The sequence below is a fragment of the Pagrus pagrus genome (assembly GCF_965226575.1).
Source record: "Pagrus pagrus genome assembly, chromosome: 23".
Classification (NCBI taxonomy): Eukaryota; Metazoa; Chordata; class Actinopteri; order Spariformes; family Sparidae; genus Pagrus; species Pagrus pagrus.
In genome coordinates this window covers 22,056,730-22,077,363 of record NC_140205.1, presented here as the reverse complement: position 1 = coordinate 22,077,363, position 20,634 = coordinate 22,056,730, and the positions used below count along the sequence as shown (strand labels likewise).

Sequence of the window (20,634 nt, the reverse complement as noted above, 5' to 3'; positions counted from 1 at the left end):
GGTGGGGCAGGAGGGCTCTCCTCATCCTTCTTGACCAGTGCCGCAGTGTTCACAGACCAGGTGAGGTTGTCTGTGATGTGCACCCCCAGGAACTTGGTGCTGCTGACCAGCTGCTCCACCTCCTCCCTGTAAAGCCTGATTTATGCTTCTGCGTCGCGGCGACAGCGTAGCTACGGCGTCGACGCAGACCCCTACGCGGACCCTGCACCGTAGCCTGACGTGCGCCTCCAAAAAATCCTGACTACGCGTCACGTCGACGCGTCGAGACGCTAACGGCAAGGACTGTGATTGGTCCGCTCAGAACGTCATTTCCGGCAGTTGTGTAACCCACATGGTTACTAAACCAGTATTTGTAGTTTAAATACAGTACCCCCGTTTGCCCACATGGTGGCACCCTCACCCTACGAGTAACCATGGACGCGTTGAACGTGATCTCGACGTGACCTGTGACCTGCACAGTCTTACCCGTCCGTCATTTTAGACCAAGCTGAGACACCGAGCAGAGCGGTCGCACATGTACCGAGCAGAAGGACCGGGGTATGTAAAGTGAACAAAACCACGATAAAACATCAGTAACTCTCGAGCAAAACCTTCATAAGTCTTCTGTTCATTAGGAAGTGTCGTTACGAGTTTGTGTGAAGGAGAGGGAGACCGAGTTCACCGTGTTAAGTGTCCCAGAGAACTCCGGTAAGAAAATGCTATGTTGCTTAGCAAGCCTCAGGCTAGTTGTGGGTATTAGCATTGATAGAGAGAATTCCTATGACTGAAGTGAGTTCATAAAAACCAGTCGGAGTCCATGCTAAGTCCATGATATGTTTTGTTGATGTTTTAGACCTGCTCCGGTAGACCTGCTGTATTAATGTGTGCATTGAAAGCGAGCTGTAAAAAGATTGCTAGTGACTAGCGCGAAGCTAACGCTAAGCGCTCTAAGCTAATCGCGGCTAACCGCCGCTATGCTAATTCCAGGTGTTACCTGTTGAATGTGATGTAAATGCTAATGGTGAAGCTATCTAAGCTAATGTGGTACTAGCTGGTCAAGCTAATGAGCTTTACTGAGAGTCATGACGAGAAATACATGCAGCTATGGTACAGAAGTGTGGTTAAATGATACCAGGTCATGTTAATTATTTTTCTGGTCATTGGAATTAATGTGTTGAGTGTTTTTGCACTACAATTGGTTTAATATGTATTCTACTCAAAATAATTCATACTGTTTAGAGTTTATACTGTAACTTTATGGTTAAAAAGAGATAAAATGCTATGGTTAAAAGATAAATACTGTGTTAAAAATGTAAATTCTGATTTATTGAGCGGTTTATAAATATGAATATAGCTTTATTAAAATAAATAAGGTAATTTATGTTAATATTTAAGTTCATGATAAACAATAGTCATGGTAAACATGCTTAGACAGCACTGTAAAAATATATGCAGTCTCATTTAAAGCATTTAAATACTGTGTATCCTTTATTTGGGTATAAGTGTGAAGAAGTAGAGTGAAAGTGAAAGTAGAAGGATGTCAGTTGAATAGGAAGTAATGATTATTTGTTCTACACTCTTTGTGTAGACTGGTTTTTTGTGCTTCGACGGATTAGGACCCCAGATCCAGAATTCCGAGACAGGAGGTTTCGGTGGCGAGCCAATCCAGCGAGAGATTTAGACGGAGCGGGTCCAGCCTGGCCAGCTGTAGACCCAATCCGAGGAGCCGAGATATCGTTTCACTTCACACAGATAAGAACACATACACAAATCTACCCGGGTAGTAAGAACATTTGGACTGAACATTACACAGAACATAAACACAATTGAACATTGAACTCTGACCTTCAATAGAAGGATGGACAATTTTCTTTGAACTTTTTATTTTTTTTATTATTTTCTTTAAATACAGAGAGCTCTATTTTTTGTGTTTTGTTTCATTTTTGCAATGTTTACTACTGTGACAATAAATTGTTTCACTACTACCAACTCTATCGAACCTAGCTGAATGTAGTGTTATTGTTGTTACTAGCCAGTTAAGACTACAGGCGCTACATAAAACTTGGCGAGCCAGCCAGGAGTTGGTTTAACTCTTTTGAGCGTGAAGTTTAACAGTGTAACATTTATTGTACGTTTCTGTAAGCATTGATGCTATTTGATTTGCATAAATTTACATTTTGGTCCAAAACCAACTATGGATACTGTTACAAGGGAAAATGTTAAAGTACCTAATGCACTGCTAATTAGTGGTGTAACTGGTTGTGATGTAGACAATGAAGTGTTTGAGTACCTGGGACAGTTTGGTAAGATTGAGAGGATTATTAAAGTTACCAGCAGAGAAGCTAAGTTCCAGAACTCAGCCATTGTGGAGTATAGTTCTGGTGAAGCTATTGAGCATCTTAAAGATACCTTACCTGTTGATAGACCCTCCAGTAGCCCAGACACTGTCCACCACATTGAGCTCTTGTCAGAGCTGTACACAGCAGACAGAAGTTCCACCTTAACTCAGACCTACCTAAGTGAACTGAAGGGTGTCGCTCAGCTAAGTGGGGCAGATTTCGCAAAGCTTTTAGAAGATGAGCTGGCTAGGATCCAAGCATCCACCAAAACCCAGACCACTCAACCTGCCGCATCAGGAAGTAATCAGGGATCTCACTACGCCAGCCCTGCACACTCCCCTGGTAGGACTACCCCTGAGCTTCAAGCATCCCCAGTTGAGGTAGATGCAGCGGCCTTATCCCCACCCAAGGTCCCAATCCAGCACTTACCTTCTGAGCATCTCTCCACTCCAGAAATCCAAAAAGTGGTGGTCGAGCATGTCATCAAGAGCAGTGATCTTCCCCACCACTATCAAGGCAACACCAGACTCAGACCCGTTTCAGGGAGAATCCCTTGTCCCAGTGCAGAGTCAGATTTTGACACGTGGCGCAGCAACGTTGAGTTTTTCCTTGCAGACCCCACCATGTCTGCTACCCACACAACCAGGAAAATGGTTGAGAGTCTCTTTCTGCCTGCAGCCGCCATTGTGAAACACCTTGGGCCCAATGCATCTCCTCATGAGTATCTTGCCCTTCTTGACTCTGCTTATGGTATCATTGATGATGGTGATGAGCTTTTCGCGAAGTTCTTACACACAAACCAAGATCCTGGAGAAAAGCCTTCTGGCTATTTGCAGCGCTTGCAGACAATCTTGAGTAAGGTCATCAAAAGAGGTGGGTTAGCTGCTAGTGATTCCGACCGCCAGCTTCTTAAGCAGTTCTGTAGAGGCTGCTGGAGTAATGGTCTACTTACCAGTCTTCAGCTCGAACATAAGAAGAATAACCCTCCTCCTTTTCCAGAGTTACTCCTTTCAGTGCGCTCTGAGGAGGACAGACAAGCTGCCAAGTCCAGCAGGATGAAGCAGCACCTTGGGGCTAACAGAATGAAAGTACAGTCACACACGCTCTCAGTGGAGGACTATGCCACTACTGATGATGAAGCAACAGTTACCCCCTCTGACCCACAGAAGCTTGAAAAACAAATGGCGAAGCTACAAGCCCAAGTAGCTTCCTTGGAAGCTTCCTTAAGATCAAACCAAGCGTCTGCTAAGCCAGGTAGGAAACAAAAGGCTAAGCCCAAAGCTCCTGCTGAAGGAAATCCATCGCTTTCTCCAGAACCAAAACTTATCAATAGGAAGCCCCGCCCATGGTACTGCTTCAGGTGTGGCGAGGACGGCCACATCGCGCCTTCCTGCAACAATGAAGCAAACCCTGAATTAGTTGAAAAGAAGCGCAGAGAGCTAAAGCAAAAACAAGAAGCCTGGGAACAGAGTTTAAACTGAATGCAGTTCCTGCTGTGGGACAACCAGGAACTGTAACTGAGAATGATAGTCCCAACCCAAAAATTAGGACAAAAACATTCATTCGCTCACACAGAGTAGACCCCCAAGCTAAGCTCCCTCGAGGTCTTGTAGGGCAGAAATGTGTAGCAGATGTCAGTGTGTCAGGGGTTAACACTAGGTGTCTCCTAGACTCAGGGTCCCAGGTGACCACAGTAACCGCTTCCTTTTCCAGAACTCACCTGTCAGAGCACCCCATCCAGCCCTTCCAAGCCCTGGATGTTGAGGGCGCTAACGGTCAGAATGTCCCCTATTTAGGCTATGTACCCATCACTCTTAAGTTCCCCAGAGAATTTGTTGAAGCTGAGCCTGAAATCTCTACATTAGCCTTAGTGGTACCAGACCGCGGCAGTAACAGTGACTTACCCGTCCTCATTGGCACAAATGCATTAGACATTTTGTATGAAGAACATTGTATTGATAGAAACCCCAGTGACTTATCTTCTGTTTATGGCTATAGGCAGATTATTCGTGTACTCAAGCTCAGAAACACAGTTAACTCTACAGGGAGAATAGGGTTAGCTAAGCTAAATGGTAAAGTCCAGCAGGTCTTACTTGCTCAAGAGAGAGTCTGTTTAGAAGGGTATGTGAAGGTTGACACCCCCAGTGATTGTGTTATGGTCGAGCAGCCTCAGTCTTCCGCCTTACCTGGTGGGGTGTTTGTAGAATGCTGCCTCGTCACCTTGCCCTGCTGCCATCCTCACAAGCTGTCTGTATGGATGAGAAATGAGAACGAGCACGATGTCACACTTCCTTCAAACTGTGTCATTGCCGAGCTTCACACACCCAAAGAGATCCATGACAACTTACCTGACTCAAACAAACCCGCTGACCCTGTGAAATGCTGTGCTGGCACCCCCAAACCAGCCAAAAAACCAGACCAGTCAGGGTTCACCATTGACTTTGGCTTTTCACCCCTTCCAAAAGACTGGAAGGACAGAGTAACAAGTAGTTTGTATGAGTATCGTGATGTTTTTGCCTGTGATGAGGATGATTTTGGGCACGCAACCAAAGTGAAACACCACATAAATCTGAAGGACGACACACCATTCAAACAAAGACCCCGACCAATCCACCCAAACGACTACGAAGCGGTGAGAAGGCATTTGCGTACATTGCTAGACGCAGGAGTGATTCGTGAGTCCGAGTCCCCTTACGCTTCCCCAATAGTAGTAGTTCGTAAAAAGAATGGAGAGGTCCGTCTTTGCATTGATTATCGTAAGCTAAATTCCTTGACAATCAGAGACGCATATGCATTGCCCAATCTTGAGGAAGCCTTTTCAGTTCTCGCCGGATCTAAATGGTTTTCAGTAATGGATCTAAAATCCGGCTATTACCAAATAGAGATGGAGGAACGTGATAAGCCCAAGACCGCTTTTGTTTGCCCGTTGGGGTTTTACGAATTCAATCGCATGCCCCAAGGTATCACAAATGCCCCCAGTACCTTCCAACGACTTATGGAAAGAGTCATGGGTTCCATCAATCTGAAGGAAGTACTGGTATTTTTAGATGACATCATCGTGTTTTCCAGCACGTTAGAGGAGCATGAAGTCCGGCTCAAGCACGTCCTCCAGCAGCTGAGAGAGAATGGCCTGAAACTCTCACCCAAAAAGTGCCATTTCTTCCAGAGCTCAGTGCGGTATCTAGGCCACATCGTTTCGAGCAGAGGGGTAGAGACTGACCCAGACAAGGTTAGCGCTCTCCGCACCTGGCCCAGACCTCAAACCCTCGGCGAGCTCAAGTCTTTTTTAGGCTTCGCGGGGTATTACCGCCGCTTTGTCTGCGACTATTCAAAAATAGTCAGACCCTTGAATGATCTCACCGGCGGCTACCCACCTTATCGAAAGGGCCCCAGAACACCTCGCCCCGGAGGGTACTTCAACCCCAAAGAACCCTTCAACGAACGGTGGACACCTGATTGTCAAAAGGCATTTGACGTCATCATTGAAAAACTTACCTCCGCACCTGTCCTTGGTTTCGCAGACCCAAAACTAGCATACGTGCTACACACCGACGCTAGCACTTCCGGTCTAGGGGCGGCCCTGTACCAAGAACAGGAAGGCGAAATGCGAGTCATCGCTTATGCGAGCAGAGGTCTTTCATCCAGTGAAAAGCGATATCCCGCCCATAAGCTTGAATTCCTCGCTCTCAAGTGGTCGATCGTAGAGAAATTCCATGACTACCTCTATGGGAACGCTTTCACTGTCATAACGGACAACAATCCATTAACTTATGTTTTGAAGTCCGCCAAACTTGACGCTGCCAGTTATCGCTGGCTAGCAGCTCTTTCGACCTTTGACTTCAACATAAAGTACCGTGCTGGGAAGAGCAACCAGGACGCCGACGGCCTCTCACGACGGCCGCATGACAGTTTGGCTGACGATCCTGCATCTCTTGAAGAGAAAGAGCGAATCAAAAGATTCACGTCACATCATCTTTCCTCATCTTCCGACCAACAAGACTTACCTGTAGACGCAGTCGCTGTTGTCTGTCAACACCGTCTTCTTAGCGAGGCAGACTCTGACTTACCTTCCATCACTTTGGTCGAGTCCCTCGCTATCCATCCTGATGCTGTTCCGGACACCTACGGAAATGATGTGTTAGGCTCTTCTACCATACCTACCTACAGTTCAGAGGAACTACGGCAACATCAAAGGTCCGACCCGATCATTGGACAGGTTATCCAATTCTTGGAGGATGGAGATGAGACCAGCCTGGTTCCCGACTCTCCGGAGCTCAGGCTGATGCTCAAAGAAAGGAAAAGGTTGGAGATGAGGAATGGTCTGTTGTACAGAGCACGTCAATCTGGAGACGATGTCACTTACCAGTTCGTTGCTCCCGCGTCTCTTCGTGTTACCATTCTCAAGTCCTTACATGAGGATATGGGACACATGGGTCTGGATAGGACCCTGGACTTGGTTAGAACAAGGTTCTATTGGCCGAGAATGGCTGCGGATGTGGAGAAAAAGATTAAGTCATGCGGACGTTGTGTCAGAAGGAAGACGCAACCAGAAAGATCAGCGCCTCTCGTGAACATCCATACAACTCGCCCCATGGAATTGGTGTGCATTGACTACTTATCTCTTGAGCCCGACAGTCACAATACAAAAGACATATTGGTCATCACAGACCATTTTACCAAATATGCTGTCGCCATTCCGACCAAGGACCAGAAGGCAACAACGGTCGCCAAAACTCTTTGGGAGCAGTTCTTCGTGCACTACGGCTTTCCTGAGCGGCTGCTGAGTGATCAGGGCAGGGACTTCGAGTCCCAACTCATCAAAGAACTCTGCGCCCTAGCAGGCATCACCAAGGTGCGCACTACGCCCTATCACCCAAGGGGAAACCCCGTAGAGAGGTTTAATCGAACCCTCTTAGGCATGCTGGGAACCCTAAAAGACAAAGAAAAGAGTCATTGGCGAGATTTCGTAAAACCACTCACGCATGCCTACAACTGCACCAAGAGCGACGTCACAGGGTACAGTCCATACGAATTGATGTTTGGACGTCAACCCCGTTTACCTGTTGATATTGCCTTCTGCTTACCTGTGAAAGATGGCTCCCCCAAGTCCCATTCTCAGTACGTGAAACAACTAAAAGCACGCTTGGAGGAGAGTTATCAGATTGCCATCAGAAATTCACAAAAGGTTGCTGACAGAAACAAGCGTCGCTTTGATAAAGCAGTCCGAGAGTCAACACTCGAGGAAGGAGACCAAGTCTTGGTCAAGAATCTGAGGTTCCGAGGTAAACACAAACTTGCGGACAAGTGGGAGTCCACTATGTACAAGGTTCTGGAAAAAGTGGGAGACCTACCTGTCTACAAAGTACAGTCCATCAACGGGGACGGTCCCATCCGAACTCTACATAGGGACTTGCTACTTGCTTGCGGTGACCTCTCAGAAGAGGAGGAACCTGAACCAGTCAAGCCTAAGGTTCGCAAGCCAAGGACAAGACAGAGTCACCCACAACTCTTGGGGGAACACTCAGAGTCCGATGACGACTTCCTCATCTATCCTGATCTCTCCCCTGTTGTTCCTGAGAAGAGATTCACACAAGTCTGTGAAATCCCGAGGCAGAAACCCAATGCAACCCCAGAGCGTGGCGGTCTGCCGGCCTTGCCTTTGGTACCCTTGACCCCCCAGCCTCAGGTTGGTCCTGAAAACAGCAATCTCCTTGCTGCACCTGTTGAAACACCCCCCGAGTTGGTAGAAGGAGAGGAGCCTGAGGTCATGGTTGAGCAGTCCCCTGCTGGAGAGGACAGTACACAACAGGACGTGACACCTGAACCGGATGAGACAACTGAAATGGATATGACAAACAAACTGGATGTGACACCTGAACCGGATGAGACAACTGAAATGAATATGACAAACAAATCGGATATGACAAAAGGAACGGAACAGGACAAAACAAATGGAACTGACGAGGAGAACCCTGCAGGTGAAGGGACTGTAGAGGTTCTACAAGGTGCTGAGCCGAACCCCACTCAGGCACCCCAGTCTGACAAAGAAACAGAAAGTGAAAGTGAAACAGGAGGAAACCCCCCTGACTCAACACGGAGGTCAGAAAGGTCACGGCAAGCCCCTGATCGTTTTCAGTACATTCAGTTGGGGAAACCCTTAGTGTCTTTTGCACAGAACATCTTACAGAGCTTTAATCAAGCATTAGACATTATCAGTAACTACGACAACCTCCATGTGATTGAGAGACCAGCTCATGAAGGGACTCATGCAGATTCAAGAGGGGAGGGTGTAACCCACATGGTTACTAAACCAGTATTTGTAGTTTAAATACAGTACCCCCGTTTGCCCACATGGTGGCACCCTCACCCTACGAGTAACCATGGACGCGTTGAACGTGATCTCGACGTGACCTGTGACCTGCACAGTCTTACCCGTCCGTCATTTTAGACCAAGCTGAGACACCGAGCAGAGCGGTCGCACATGTACCGAGCAGAAGGACCGGGGTATGTAAAGTGAACAAAACCACGATAAAACATCAGTAACTCTCGAGCAAAACCTTCATAAGTCTTCTGTTCATTAGGAAGTGTCGTTACGAGTTTGTGTGAAGGAGAGGGAGACCGAGTTCACCGTGTTAAGTGTCCCAGAGAACTCCGGTAAGAAAATGCTATGTTGCTTAGCAAGCCTCAGGCTAGTTGTGGGTATTAGCATTGATAGAGAGAATTCCTATGACTGAAGTGAGTTCATAAAAACCAGTCGGAGTCCATGCTAAGTCCATGATATGTTTTGTTGATGTTTTAGACCTGCTCCGGTAGACCTGCTGTATTAATGTGTGCATTGAAAGCGAGCTGTAAAAAGATTGCTAGTGACTAGCGCGAAGCTAACGCTAAGCGCTCTAAGCTAATCGCGGCTAACCGCCGCTATGCTAATTCCAGGTGTTACCTGTTGAATGTGATGTAAATGCTAATGGTGAAGCTATCTAAGCTAATGTGGTACTAGCTGGTCAAGCTAATGAGCTTTACTGAGAGTCATGACGAGAAATACATGCAGCTATGGTACAGAAGTGTGGTTAAATGATACCAGGTCATGTTAATTATTTTTCTGGTCATTGGAATTAATGTGTTGAGTGTTTTTGCACTACAATTGGTTTAATATGTATTCTACTCAAAATAATTCATACTGTTTAGAGTTTATACTGTAACTTTATGGTTAAAAAGAGATAAAATGCTATGGTTAAAAGATAAATACTGTGTTAAAAATGTAAATTCTGATTTATTGAGCGGTTTATAAATATGAATATAGCTTTATTAAAATAAATAAGGTAATTTATGTTAATATTTAAGTTCATGATAAACAATAGTCATGGTAAACATGCTTAGACAGCACTGTAAAAATATATGCAGTCTCATTTAAAGCATTTAAATACTGTGTATCCTTTATTTGGGTATAAGTGTGAAGAAGTAGAGTGAAAGTGAAAGTAGAAGGATGTCAGTTGAATAGGAAGTAATGATTATTTGTTCTACACTCTTTGTGTAGACTGGTTTTTTGTGCTTCGACGGATTAGGACCCCAGATCCAGAATTCCGAGACAGGAGGTTTCGGTGGCGAGCCAATCCAGCGAGAGATTTAGACGGAGCGGGTCCAGCCTGGCCAGCTGTAGACCCAATCCGAGGAGCCGAGATATCGTTTCACTTCACACAGATAAGAACACATACACAAATCTACCCGGGTAGTAAGAACATTTGGACTGAACATTACACAGAACATAAACACAATTGAACATTGAACTCTGACCTTCAATAGAAGGATGGACAATTTTCTTTGAACTTTTTATTTTTTTATTATTTTCTTTAAATACAGAGAGCTCTATTTTTTGTGTTTTGTTTCATTTTTGCAATGTTTACTACTGTGACAATAAATTGTTTCACTACTACCAACTCTATCGAACCTAGCTGAATGTAGTGTTATTGTTGTTACTAGCCAGTTAAGACTACAGGCGCTACAGTTGCTTTTCCGGTCAACAGTATAACAACACCGCTATTTTTAAAGTTTTTGTGGTACGAGCGGCACGGAAAAAATGGACCAGGCAGACGAAAGAATTATCGAGGAGGTCAGAAAGTATGACCATCTTTACAACTCGTCTTCGAGACACTACAAGGATTGCCAAATGGCAAACAACTCCTGGCAGGAAATTTCGCAGAACACGGGGCTGGAGGAAGCCGAATGTATGAAAAAGTGGAAGAACCTCCGCGACAAATATGTTCGGCTCCGGAAAAAAATGGCCACAAGAAACGCCGACCCAGGCGACCAAAAAGTGCCTGCTTTTTATCATTTTATGTCGTGGCTGGCACCACATGTGAAGCACCGTGAAACGGACTCCAATTACAAGGCAAAGGTATGTGTGTACGTGTGCTTATGTGCAAACAACATGTAATATTTACTATTGGTTGTAATCAAACACATGGACTAATAAAGCATTCACTCTTGTATTAAAAACAGATGTCGTCCAGTTCGACAGAGAGCGACAAGGCCTCATCTGCGCCATTGTCTCCCCCGCCTTCCACACCAGAATTGCCGGCTCCTGCATCTCCTGGTCCTGCTCCTCGTGCTCCCTCTGCATCTCCTGCTCCTCGTGCTCCTCCTGCATCTTTTGCCCCTGTTGAGTCCCCCGTGTCTCGGCCGAAAAGAAAGAGGGACCAGCAGGATGAGTGGTTTGTAAAACAGTTGGCAAACTTGGAGGAACGCAGAATGGAGCTACAACAGAAGATACAGCAGGGGACTGATGAGTGCTCCAGGTTCAGGCAAACAGTGGCCGACCTGCTCCGAAGAGTGCCAGAGGACCTGAGACCAGATGTAATGTTTAAAGTTTATGCACTCATCCATGAGAGTAGACAGTAGTCAAACTAAAAAAAAAAATAAAAAATTGTAAATAGTTGTAAATAGTTTTGTTTGTTTTTGTGTGGTTTGAATGCACTTTGCTGTGACTTTTTATATTGTACTTAACTTTGCTGTGACTCTTTATATTGTACTTATATATATTATATATATATATATATATATATATATTCTACTATTTATTACTTTATATGCATTACAATGTATATTGAAGAATAAAACACAAGTTTGTTTTCAAAGAGTTGTTTTCATGTTTATTTTCAACAACATAGACAGTTTACACACCATCATTACATTGTGCACATCACTGATTGAGTCTGCCTCGGCAAACCATCTCATTTTGCCATGGCACGGTTCCTTGAGGTGACTGAAAGAAAGCCATCAGGTCATTTCGAACAGCCAAGGCAGCTCTGGTGGAACGGGCCCTGGACATCTGTGTGGGATCCACAGGTTCGACGAGGTTGGAGTCATTGGCCACCACTTTTCTCCACTCACCAGGCTGCACCGCAGTCATGATGCCGAATGTGTTTTCAATTACCCGCCTGGCCCTGGAGTGGCGGTAGTTGTAGACTTGCTCATGCCTAGTCCTGTATAGGAAAGCACAATAAATTATTATAAAATAATAACTATACATATTATACATATATGTATATGTATACATATATATATATATATATATATATATATATATATATATACACACACACACACACACATATATATATATATATGTGTGTGTGTGTGTGTGTGTGTGTATATATATATATATATATATATATAGCGGCTTGGCGGTGAATTGCAGAACAACGCGTTCCCTCGACGCAGAACTTCGAATGATCAATGGCGGCGTAGGGTCGACGACATAGCTACGCCGTCGCCGCGACGCAGAAGCATAAACTAGGCTTAAGCCAGGTTGTGGTAATCCCTGATGAGGCCCACCGCTGTTGTGTCGTCCGCAAACTTCACAATGTGATTGGTGGTAGCCCTTGGGACGCAGTTGTGAGTCAGGTATGTTGTCAGGGCCAGGAGCCTTCCGTGTGTTGACACTCCTCAGAGACCTTCGCACATCAGCTATGTCAAGGCAGAGTGCCTTTTCATCCTGGTGGAGAACAGTTTTCACAGCAGGAGTGTTGTTCAGTGCCTCAAACCTCCCAAAGAAGTTGTTTAGGAAGTCCACGTCATCGTCACATGCAGGAGGGGCAATCCTGTAGTTGCTGATAGTCCGTATGCCTTGCCACATATCCCTGGTGTTAGCGGGATCATGGAAAAAGTCTTGGATTTTTCCACTGTGAGCATACTTTGCTAGTCTGATGGCACGGTTCAAGTTGGCTCTTGCTGATCTCAGTGCCATCTCGTCGCCAGACTTGAAGGCTGAGTTCCATACCTTTGGCATTTTGCGTACTTCATCAGTCATCCAGGGTTTTTGGTTGGCCCGGGTGGTGATGGAATGCTGGCGCTGACATCCTCCGTACATTTGTTGATGTAGGCTGACACAGACATGGCATATTCATTTATGTTAATGTGATCGTTGTAAGTGGCAGCTGCTTTGAACATATCCCAGTCAGTGCACTCAAAACAGTCCTGTAGTGCCTCCATAGCCCCCTCAGACCACACCCTCACCTGCCTCACTGTAGGTTTTTCTCTGATCAGCAGGGGCTTATATGCTGGAATTAGCATAACTGATAGATGATCTGAAGAGCCAAGATGGGGGCGGGGGGATGCTCTGAATGCATCTTTCATGGTGGTGTAAGCCACTTCTAATGTATTTACCCTAGTTGCACAATTCACATGCTGGTGGAAATGTGGCAGCACTGACTTCATGTTGGCCTGGTTGAAATCCCAAGTGACAATGAAAAAGCCCTCAGTGTGAGTAGATTGCAACTCACTGATAGTCCGGTAGAGAACTTTCATGGCCTCTTTAGTGTCAGCGCTGGGGGGCACGTACACAGCAGTGATGGAAACTAAGGAAAACTCCCTGGGCAAATAGAATGGTCTGCAGTTTACATTCAGAAGCTAAATGTCCGGTGAGCAATGACTTGAGACAAACTTAGCATTTATACACCAGTTGTTGTTGATGTAAATCAACAACAACTGGTGACCACTGGTGGAGGACCACCCCCTCGGGATTTACCGCTGAGTGCGCGGCTCCTGTCAGCACGAAAAGTAGCCAGTCCCTCGAAGCTGACAGCATTGTCCGGGATTGATGAGTTTAGCCATGTCTCTGTCAGAATTATTGCGCAACAGTTCCTCATCTCTCGTTTACTCGTTGATTCCAGCAGTAAATTATCTATTTTGTTTTCCAGGGAATGAACATTTGAGAGGAAGATAGATGGAAGTGATGTTTTATAGGGGTTAGCTTTTAGCTTGGCTGTAAGTCCTCCCCAACAGCCGCGCTTCTGCCTTTGGCCAGATCGTCTCCGCTTGCTTCCCTGTCGGCTTGTGATGCAAGGAGCGTCCATAGCAACTGGGTCTTGTCGGCGTAGCACTCGGTCACACTGCCTCTGCTTGCTCCTCTGTCGGCTTGTGATGCTAGTAGTGTCCATAGCAACTGGGTCTTGTCGGCGTAGCACTCGGTCACACCGCCTCTGCTTGCTCCTCTGTCGGCTTGTGATGTTAGGAGTGTCCATAGCAACTGGGTCTTGTCGGCGTAGCACTCCGAGGCTATGTAAACACTCCCGAGTAGTCGTGTCTATAAAGCCGAAGTCACTGGATGATCGTATTTCCAGCAAGAGATGGCGATCATATATTAATTTGTACATATTTTTGCCGGTTTTGGGCATCTTAGGCAGCAGATTTTGATATAGATATTCTCTGTTTTTTTTAATTTTTATTTATTATTAATTAATTATTATTGAATACATTTTTTTTTTGATAACTACAACCAACTCTGTACGACAACAGTAAGTAGCATGCTAACGTTACCGATAACAACAATAGCCTAACGTTACCCCCCGGCCACACTGTTCAACAATTACGTTGATTATCTGCACACATAGTGTTTTAGTAAGTTAGTCATCGTTTACAGTCACTACATGACAACATGCAAGCTATCGAAACGGACAGCATTAGATAATCTCCCGGCTTTATTATGGTTATAAACTGTGGACAAATAGATCCCCAATGAACACCACATAACAACAAATCAACTCAAAGTAAAAGTCGGTAAGATAATAAATATGTATATATGTAATACATGACTTACAAATCCAGTAGCATCTAGGCTAGGTCGCCATCAGCTCTGAAACCCATTTCTTCTTTCAGCTCGCGCCACCGAGTGTAAGCTGGTCTAATATTTATCCGTGTCCGGGCTCTGTTCTATCACTTTCTCTTTTTCTTTTCTTCGCCTCCTCAAACAATACCTTCTTGACTTTTTTAGCTGGCTCAGCCATGGTGTTGGTTTACGAAAAATCTAAGTAGCTGCTGGCTAAATCCACCGACGAATAAACGTGTGACGTATGCCATAAAGCAGGTCGCACTAGACGCCTTTACATCAGATAGGTTCCTACCCGCTCTGGGAAGTTACACAGTGCGGTTTCTGCCGGCGCGACCCCCCTCAGGCTGCAGAGACGTCACCATTCATCCTATTAACTGTTTTTCTACCACTTAACTGAGTTTAGAAACATTATTTTAAGGTCGAAAAACTACTTAGTGTTGCTTTAACCACGAACTTCCCAAATACAGTTTATGAAATGTCCGACCAGAGAGAGGAATGTTTTGGATCACTGTTACACCACAGTCAGCGGTGCTTATCATGCTGTCCCCCGCGCTGCACTGGGCAACTCTCACCACGTCATGGTCCATCTGATTCCTACATACAGGCAGAAATTGAAGCTCTGCAAACCTGTTGTGAGGACATCTAAGAAGTGGACCAGCGAGGCTGTGGAGGATCGTCAGGCATGCTTGGACTCTACTGACTGGGACACTTTCAGTTCTGCTACAGTCTGGATGAGTACACAAAGGCTGTGACATCATACATCAGCTTCTGTGAGGACTGCTGTGTACCATCACGCACCAGGGTGAGTTATAACAATGACAAGCCCTGGTTCACAGCTAAACTCAGAGAGTTAAGGCTGAAGGAGGAGGAAGCATTTAGGAGTGGGGACAGGGACTGTTTTAAAGAGTCAATGTACAAGTTTAGCAAGGCGGTGAGAGAGCCCAACACTCTTAAAACAGTGGAGATGACTGTGGACTTCAGAAAGAGCAAAGCCACACCCACCACCATCACCCTGGGTTACTCGACCATCAACACAGTAGAGTCCTACCGCTTCCTGGGCACCATCATTTCCCAGGGTCTGAAGTGGGAGCTGAACATCAGCTCTCTCATCAAAAAAGCCCAGCAGAGGATGTACTTCCTGCAGCAGTTGAAGAAAATTCAGCATGCCAAAGACAATGATGGTGCACTTCTACACTTCCATCATTGAGTCCATCCTCACTTCCTCCATCACCATCTGGTACGCTGCAGGGACAAGGGCAGACTGCAGCGTATGATTCACTCTGCTGAGAGGGTGATCGGCTGCAATCTGCCACCCCTCAGGACCTGCACGCCCCAAGGACTCTGAGACGTGCAGGTAAAATAGCTGCCCACCCCTCCCATCCCGGACACAAACTCTTTGAGAATCTCCCCTCTGGCAGGAGGCTGTAGTCCACCAGGACCAAAACCTCTCGCCATAAGAACAGTTTCTTCCCATCTGCAACTTGCCTCATCAACAAGGCCCGTGACCCCCACTGACACTGACCCCCTCCCCACTCTTTTATATTTATATTTGCAATCTATTTATATTTTTTTTATAGTTTTATTATGTCCTTTTAAGTACTTTTAGTATTGTTTGTTGTTACAGACCACAGCAAATTCCTTATATGTGTAACTTACTTGGCAATAAAAGAAATTCTTATTCTGATTTTGATATCTGCTACAAATGCTTTGATGGAAGAAGCTTGCATTTTTCGGGATTTAAAATGGGGAACAAGACCTAAATCCAAGATCACACCAAATAGCATTAAAGAATGAATACCGTGCATATTTCACCAAGTACGATTTTAGTTTTTATATAGTTGTTGTGTGTGAAATTGCTGCATTGGACATGACTGTGCTGTTAAGTGCACACCATTTGCTGGAGACAGTGCAGTCTCCACACACACACGCTCTGCCTTCTCCAGTCAGCTCACCACCTACACATATAGATTGTATACATTACAAAGGCTGGGGATAAAGACAGTGACAGCTGTCAGACAATCATTCCATTCCATATCATCATTTTGAGTGCTTATCAAGAGGCAGGCCAAGTTCACTGTAACAAAACTTCCATAAATAAATAAATAGTGTTCATATATCAAAATTCCATCTTCCAATGATATCCCAGGCTGAGGGATACTACTGATTGCTGCACATAATTTTGGCACGCGAAGCAGTCAGTCTGACTGCTGTAAACATAAATACTGTGCTGGCACTCGTGCGTAATGCTGATTGATGCATGGACTGTTACTGTCCTCACACTGCTCAAGGACAACGTGAGTGGGATTTCTAAAAGGAAATTGTTCACTGGTGTGCCATAATTGACTGCAGAGATTTCCATGAATTTATTCCAATTTTATGAAAGCAAATATAGTTAGGAACGGAAGTCAGAAAAACTGAAGGCTGTCACAACCCCCGCACCTCCACTTCTAATGTCTTTGAGACCACTATACCATTGTACAGTGGTTTTCAAAGCTGATTTTTTTACAGTGAAAATTCTTTAAAATGTCCATAAAAGTACTCCTGCAGCTGAATCCACATCTCTGCTGTCTGACTCCTGCCCCACCACTGGTCAGAACCATTCTGTACATGATGTAACACCGGGCAATCACTGTCGTTATGCCTGCAGGTCGTCATCAGTGCAGTGATCAAACAGAACTCATTTTTGGTTCACTGTCTGAACATGCTCACTTTGAGATGTATTACAAAGATGTGCAGGAGTCAAGGTTATCTTAAACTTGATGAATGCCTACTGAATAGCAATGTTACAACTATGGTGAGAACAGGTGTAGGAATGTGGCAAGGCTTTATTTAGCTAGGAGCTTTGAAGTGCAATGACCAAGTTCAAAAGCCACCTAGGAACCAGCTTAATCCCACAGGTTCAGGACCACTGCATTCCAGGGTAAGTGAAAGAAAGAGACAAGGACTTATAGTTGTATATTAAGTAAACAATATTTAGACACATTCAAGCAACCGTTTCAATCAACTGTTTAAAATGAGCAATAATCTATGTTTTAAATAAAATGGTGCATATCATTTAAAAATAAAGAAAATGAGTAAATAATGGCATGACGTGGTTGTTGGTAGTGGGGTCAAAGTGAGTCACACACAGCAAAGCTGCTAGCATTTAGTAATTAGGCCATTTGTGTTTAGCTGTTAACTGTTGTTGATGATAATGCATAGACTTTTGTCGGGGCAAGACACAAAAAGGCCGGCAGGAAAACAAAAGCTAGCAACAAAAAGCAACAAAAAAGAAGGAGCAAGCAGGGCAAAAACCAAGAACAAAGGAGTACAAAAATGCAAAACCTTAATAAAAGGACACAGGAGACACCGTTTTGCTTTTTTGCTTGGTTCTTCCAGACAAACACACACACACACACACACACACACACACACACACACACACACACACACATTAAATGTTAGTTAGATTGTGTTTTCATTTTGTGTTAATTAAAAGGCTTTTGAACATACATGCTGTCTATTTAATCTTGTACAAGAGTGACTGTTGCCAACCTCTACTCTGTCAAGGACTCCAAAATCCTTCGACCATTACAAGCTGTTAAGCTTAAAATGAGCTATTAGCCCTGATGAGCTCAAATGTGTCACAATGATAACATGGCTTACACCAATCTCTCCACTGAATGCTCAAAAGTGACATTGGTCCAATGGTGCAGGAACGGGGGGACAACAAAACATTTGATACCCCACTATCAGGTTTTATGTTACAAAGTGTTACAATCAGTCATTTTTTTCTGTTGTGGATTTGTGCTGTGGTGTTTTTGTTTCTGTGCTTGTTGTGCTTGCAGAGGTGCACTGAGAGGCTGGGTGGAGTTTCCCCTCACCGGAGCCACTGACACACACACACACCTGCAGCAGATTGGCAATCAGCGCCTGCTGGTAACCCTGGTCTTCACGCTACCTGCTGCCAGATGATTTTGTCAGTACTGCGTGGTACAAGGCCCCTGCTAGTGCTAATCACAGTAAACTGGAAGTAACTTATGTATTGTCTTGGTTCCCACATGCTAATGTAACTCCCATTTTTCTCACCACACTTGTGTCCTATAAAAACCCAGTACCCAGTACCACCATCAGACATGTCACAATATAACTATGACTGTACCTTCTCTCCATTTACTGAGTGAACAGACATTTGCTGTAGCAGATAGCTATTGGATGTGTGGTGATGACATATTGTTAAATGCTCTTCTACCTCAGTGGACTGGTCTCTGCACATTGGTAAGAATGAAATTGCCTGTACAAGTAGTGTATAAAAGTGTAAGAGACATAAGAGTTGATGAATTTCCAGACAAAGTCGACAGGTCCAAGATGGGGTATATTCCAGATCCAAGGGTATATTTGGACGGTATAATGCAGCCAAGAGGAATCCCTGAAGAGTGTAAAGCAAGAAATGAAATTAAAGCGGGTTTAGAGTCCATATTTCTCTGGATAACACCAAACAAAAGGTAAGGGTGGCCGGTTCAAGTCCCACTCGGACCAAAAAAGTATGATGTGGACTAGTAATGGAGAATGCTAGTTCACATCCTGGGCATTTGCAGAGGTGCCCTTGAGCAAGGCACCAACCCATAACACTGCTCGTTGGGTGCCGTGCATCTGGCCCCTTCACTCATCTCCTCTATACACTGTGTGTGTGTAATGTGAGTGATAAAAAGAATTTCCCATTTTGGGATTAAAAATAGTACAATTAAAATTATATTTATTACAACCAGCAGGGGTTCATTAACTATACTATTGAGGCCCTCATGGGCGTTAGGAGAACAGTTGGAGGAAACTAGTAGGATGGCATTGCAAAATAATTAAGCCTTAGCTTGGAAGTTAGTTGAGAGGGGTGATGTATGTCATATGTTTGGAGAACAATGCTGTACTTACATTTCCCATAACATTGCCCCTGGTGGAACATTCTCTGTGGCTATGTCTAAGCTCAGAGAGCTAAGACAGGAATTGAAAGATAATTCTAGGAAGGAAGAATGGTCATGGTATTATCTCTAAAACTCCATATAAGGGAGCCTTATTGGCAAAAATAGGAATAACCGCATTGGCAGTTCTAATTTTCAGTTTGTTGCATCATACCTATTCTGAGAAATGTTCTTACAAAGGATTTTGTTCGGCAGATGAACTTAATGACAACTATGAGGATGACAGAGGTTCAGCTTGCTCAGATGGTAAGCAAACAACCAGGATTGTTTCCTATCCCTGGTTACCTGGAGGACACGGACAATGATTCAATGGAATCGGCGGAATCTGAAGGAGTGGCAACTGCCTTAGCAAGGCTGATAAACTGAGCTCTGACACTAGTTCAGTTCTACGACCAACTGTTTGAGTAAGACTGGTAAGCTCAGTACTCAATCACCAACGTGAAGACAGCGCATAACACTGCCTCTGACTAATATACTCTTTGTACTAGTATTCTGTTCAGTATTACAGTGGGTCATATTCTACGTACATTTTTACTATTAAATAGTTAATTAATTTGTAATATGAACATTTCTTTTGTTAATGGTAAGGCCCCAGTCATCCTCATAGTCAGGTAACGTGAAATGTTTTTGTTAGTGATGTGTATACTGATGTCATTTCATTTGAGTTAATCAAGTTTAAGGGATTTATATTTCTGATCTATACGTTTTTACTTAGAATCAATTAAAATTTTGCAATTTGGATTTATATTTGAACTATAATCAATTTGATGTTTGGAATTATATTTCTTGAATATTGTTTAATTAACACAAGAACAACTTTATCTCAGTTTCATTGCAATTAAACTCACTCGAACACACAGGCTACATAATCTGCATTTTTTTCTTGAAGACCCACTTTCTACAACATTAGCCAATTGCAACAGGAATGTGAATATCTGTCATTTTACAGCATTTAGTGGCACTCTCTTCCCAGGCTTTTCTCCTTTTAATGTGACATTGACTGAATGTTGTGTCTATGTGTGTGTGTGTGTGCGCGCGCACGACTAATCTCGTGTAATGACGGACAGGTTAAAAGCAACAAGAACTGGGGTCAGCACACAGTTTGAGTCGTTTTGTAAATAGTTTTGACAGTTGACATTTAAAATCCAATAAATGAAATAATGTTTAATCAGTTTTTTTATTACTTAGCCATAATGATTTGTACCTCACAACAGTACACTAAATAAACAATTATAAAAAATAACAGGCTATAAAT

The 20,634-nt window shown here is 44.2% G+C and overlaps 1 protein-coding gene across 2 annotated transcripts; it reads left to right on the top strand.

The window, feature by feature from the left end:
• The first annotated feature begins 328 nt into the window (after positions 1-328).
• On the top strand, positions 329-4,758 carry LOC311252619 (paraneoplastic antigen Ma3 homolog). Of its 2 annotated transcripts, none has more exons than XM_084345924.1 (2): positions 329-537; positions 615-4,758. In XM_084345924.1, exon 2 carries the CDS (start codon positions 2,174-2,176, stop codon positions 3,797-3,799), a length of 1,626 nt encoding a protein of 541 aa, XP_084202050.1. In that variant the 5' UTR covers positions 329-537; positions 615-2,173; the 3' UTR covers positions 3,800-4,758. The 2 variants fall into 2 exon arrangements, with proteins under 2 accessions (XP_084202050.1, XP_084202049.1); XM_084345923.1 differs by having other exon boundaries at positions 329-687; positions 1,568-4,758.
• Positions 4,759-20,634: the final 15,876 nt, after the last annotated feature.

Bases quoted from the DNA above. Each gene is read 5' to 3' on its own strand.
- LOC311252619 (XM_084345924.1), top strand. From the start codon at position 2,174: ATGGATACTGTTACAAGGGAAAATGTTAAAGTACCTAATGCACTGCTA.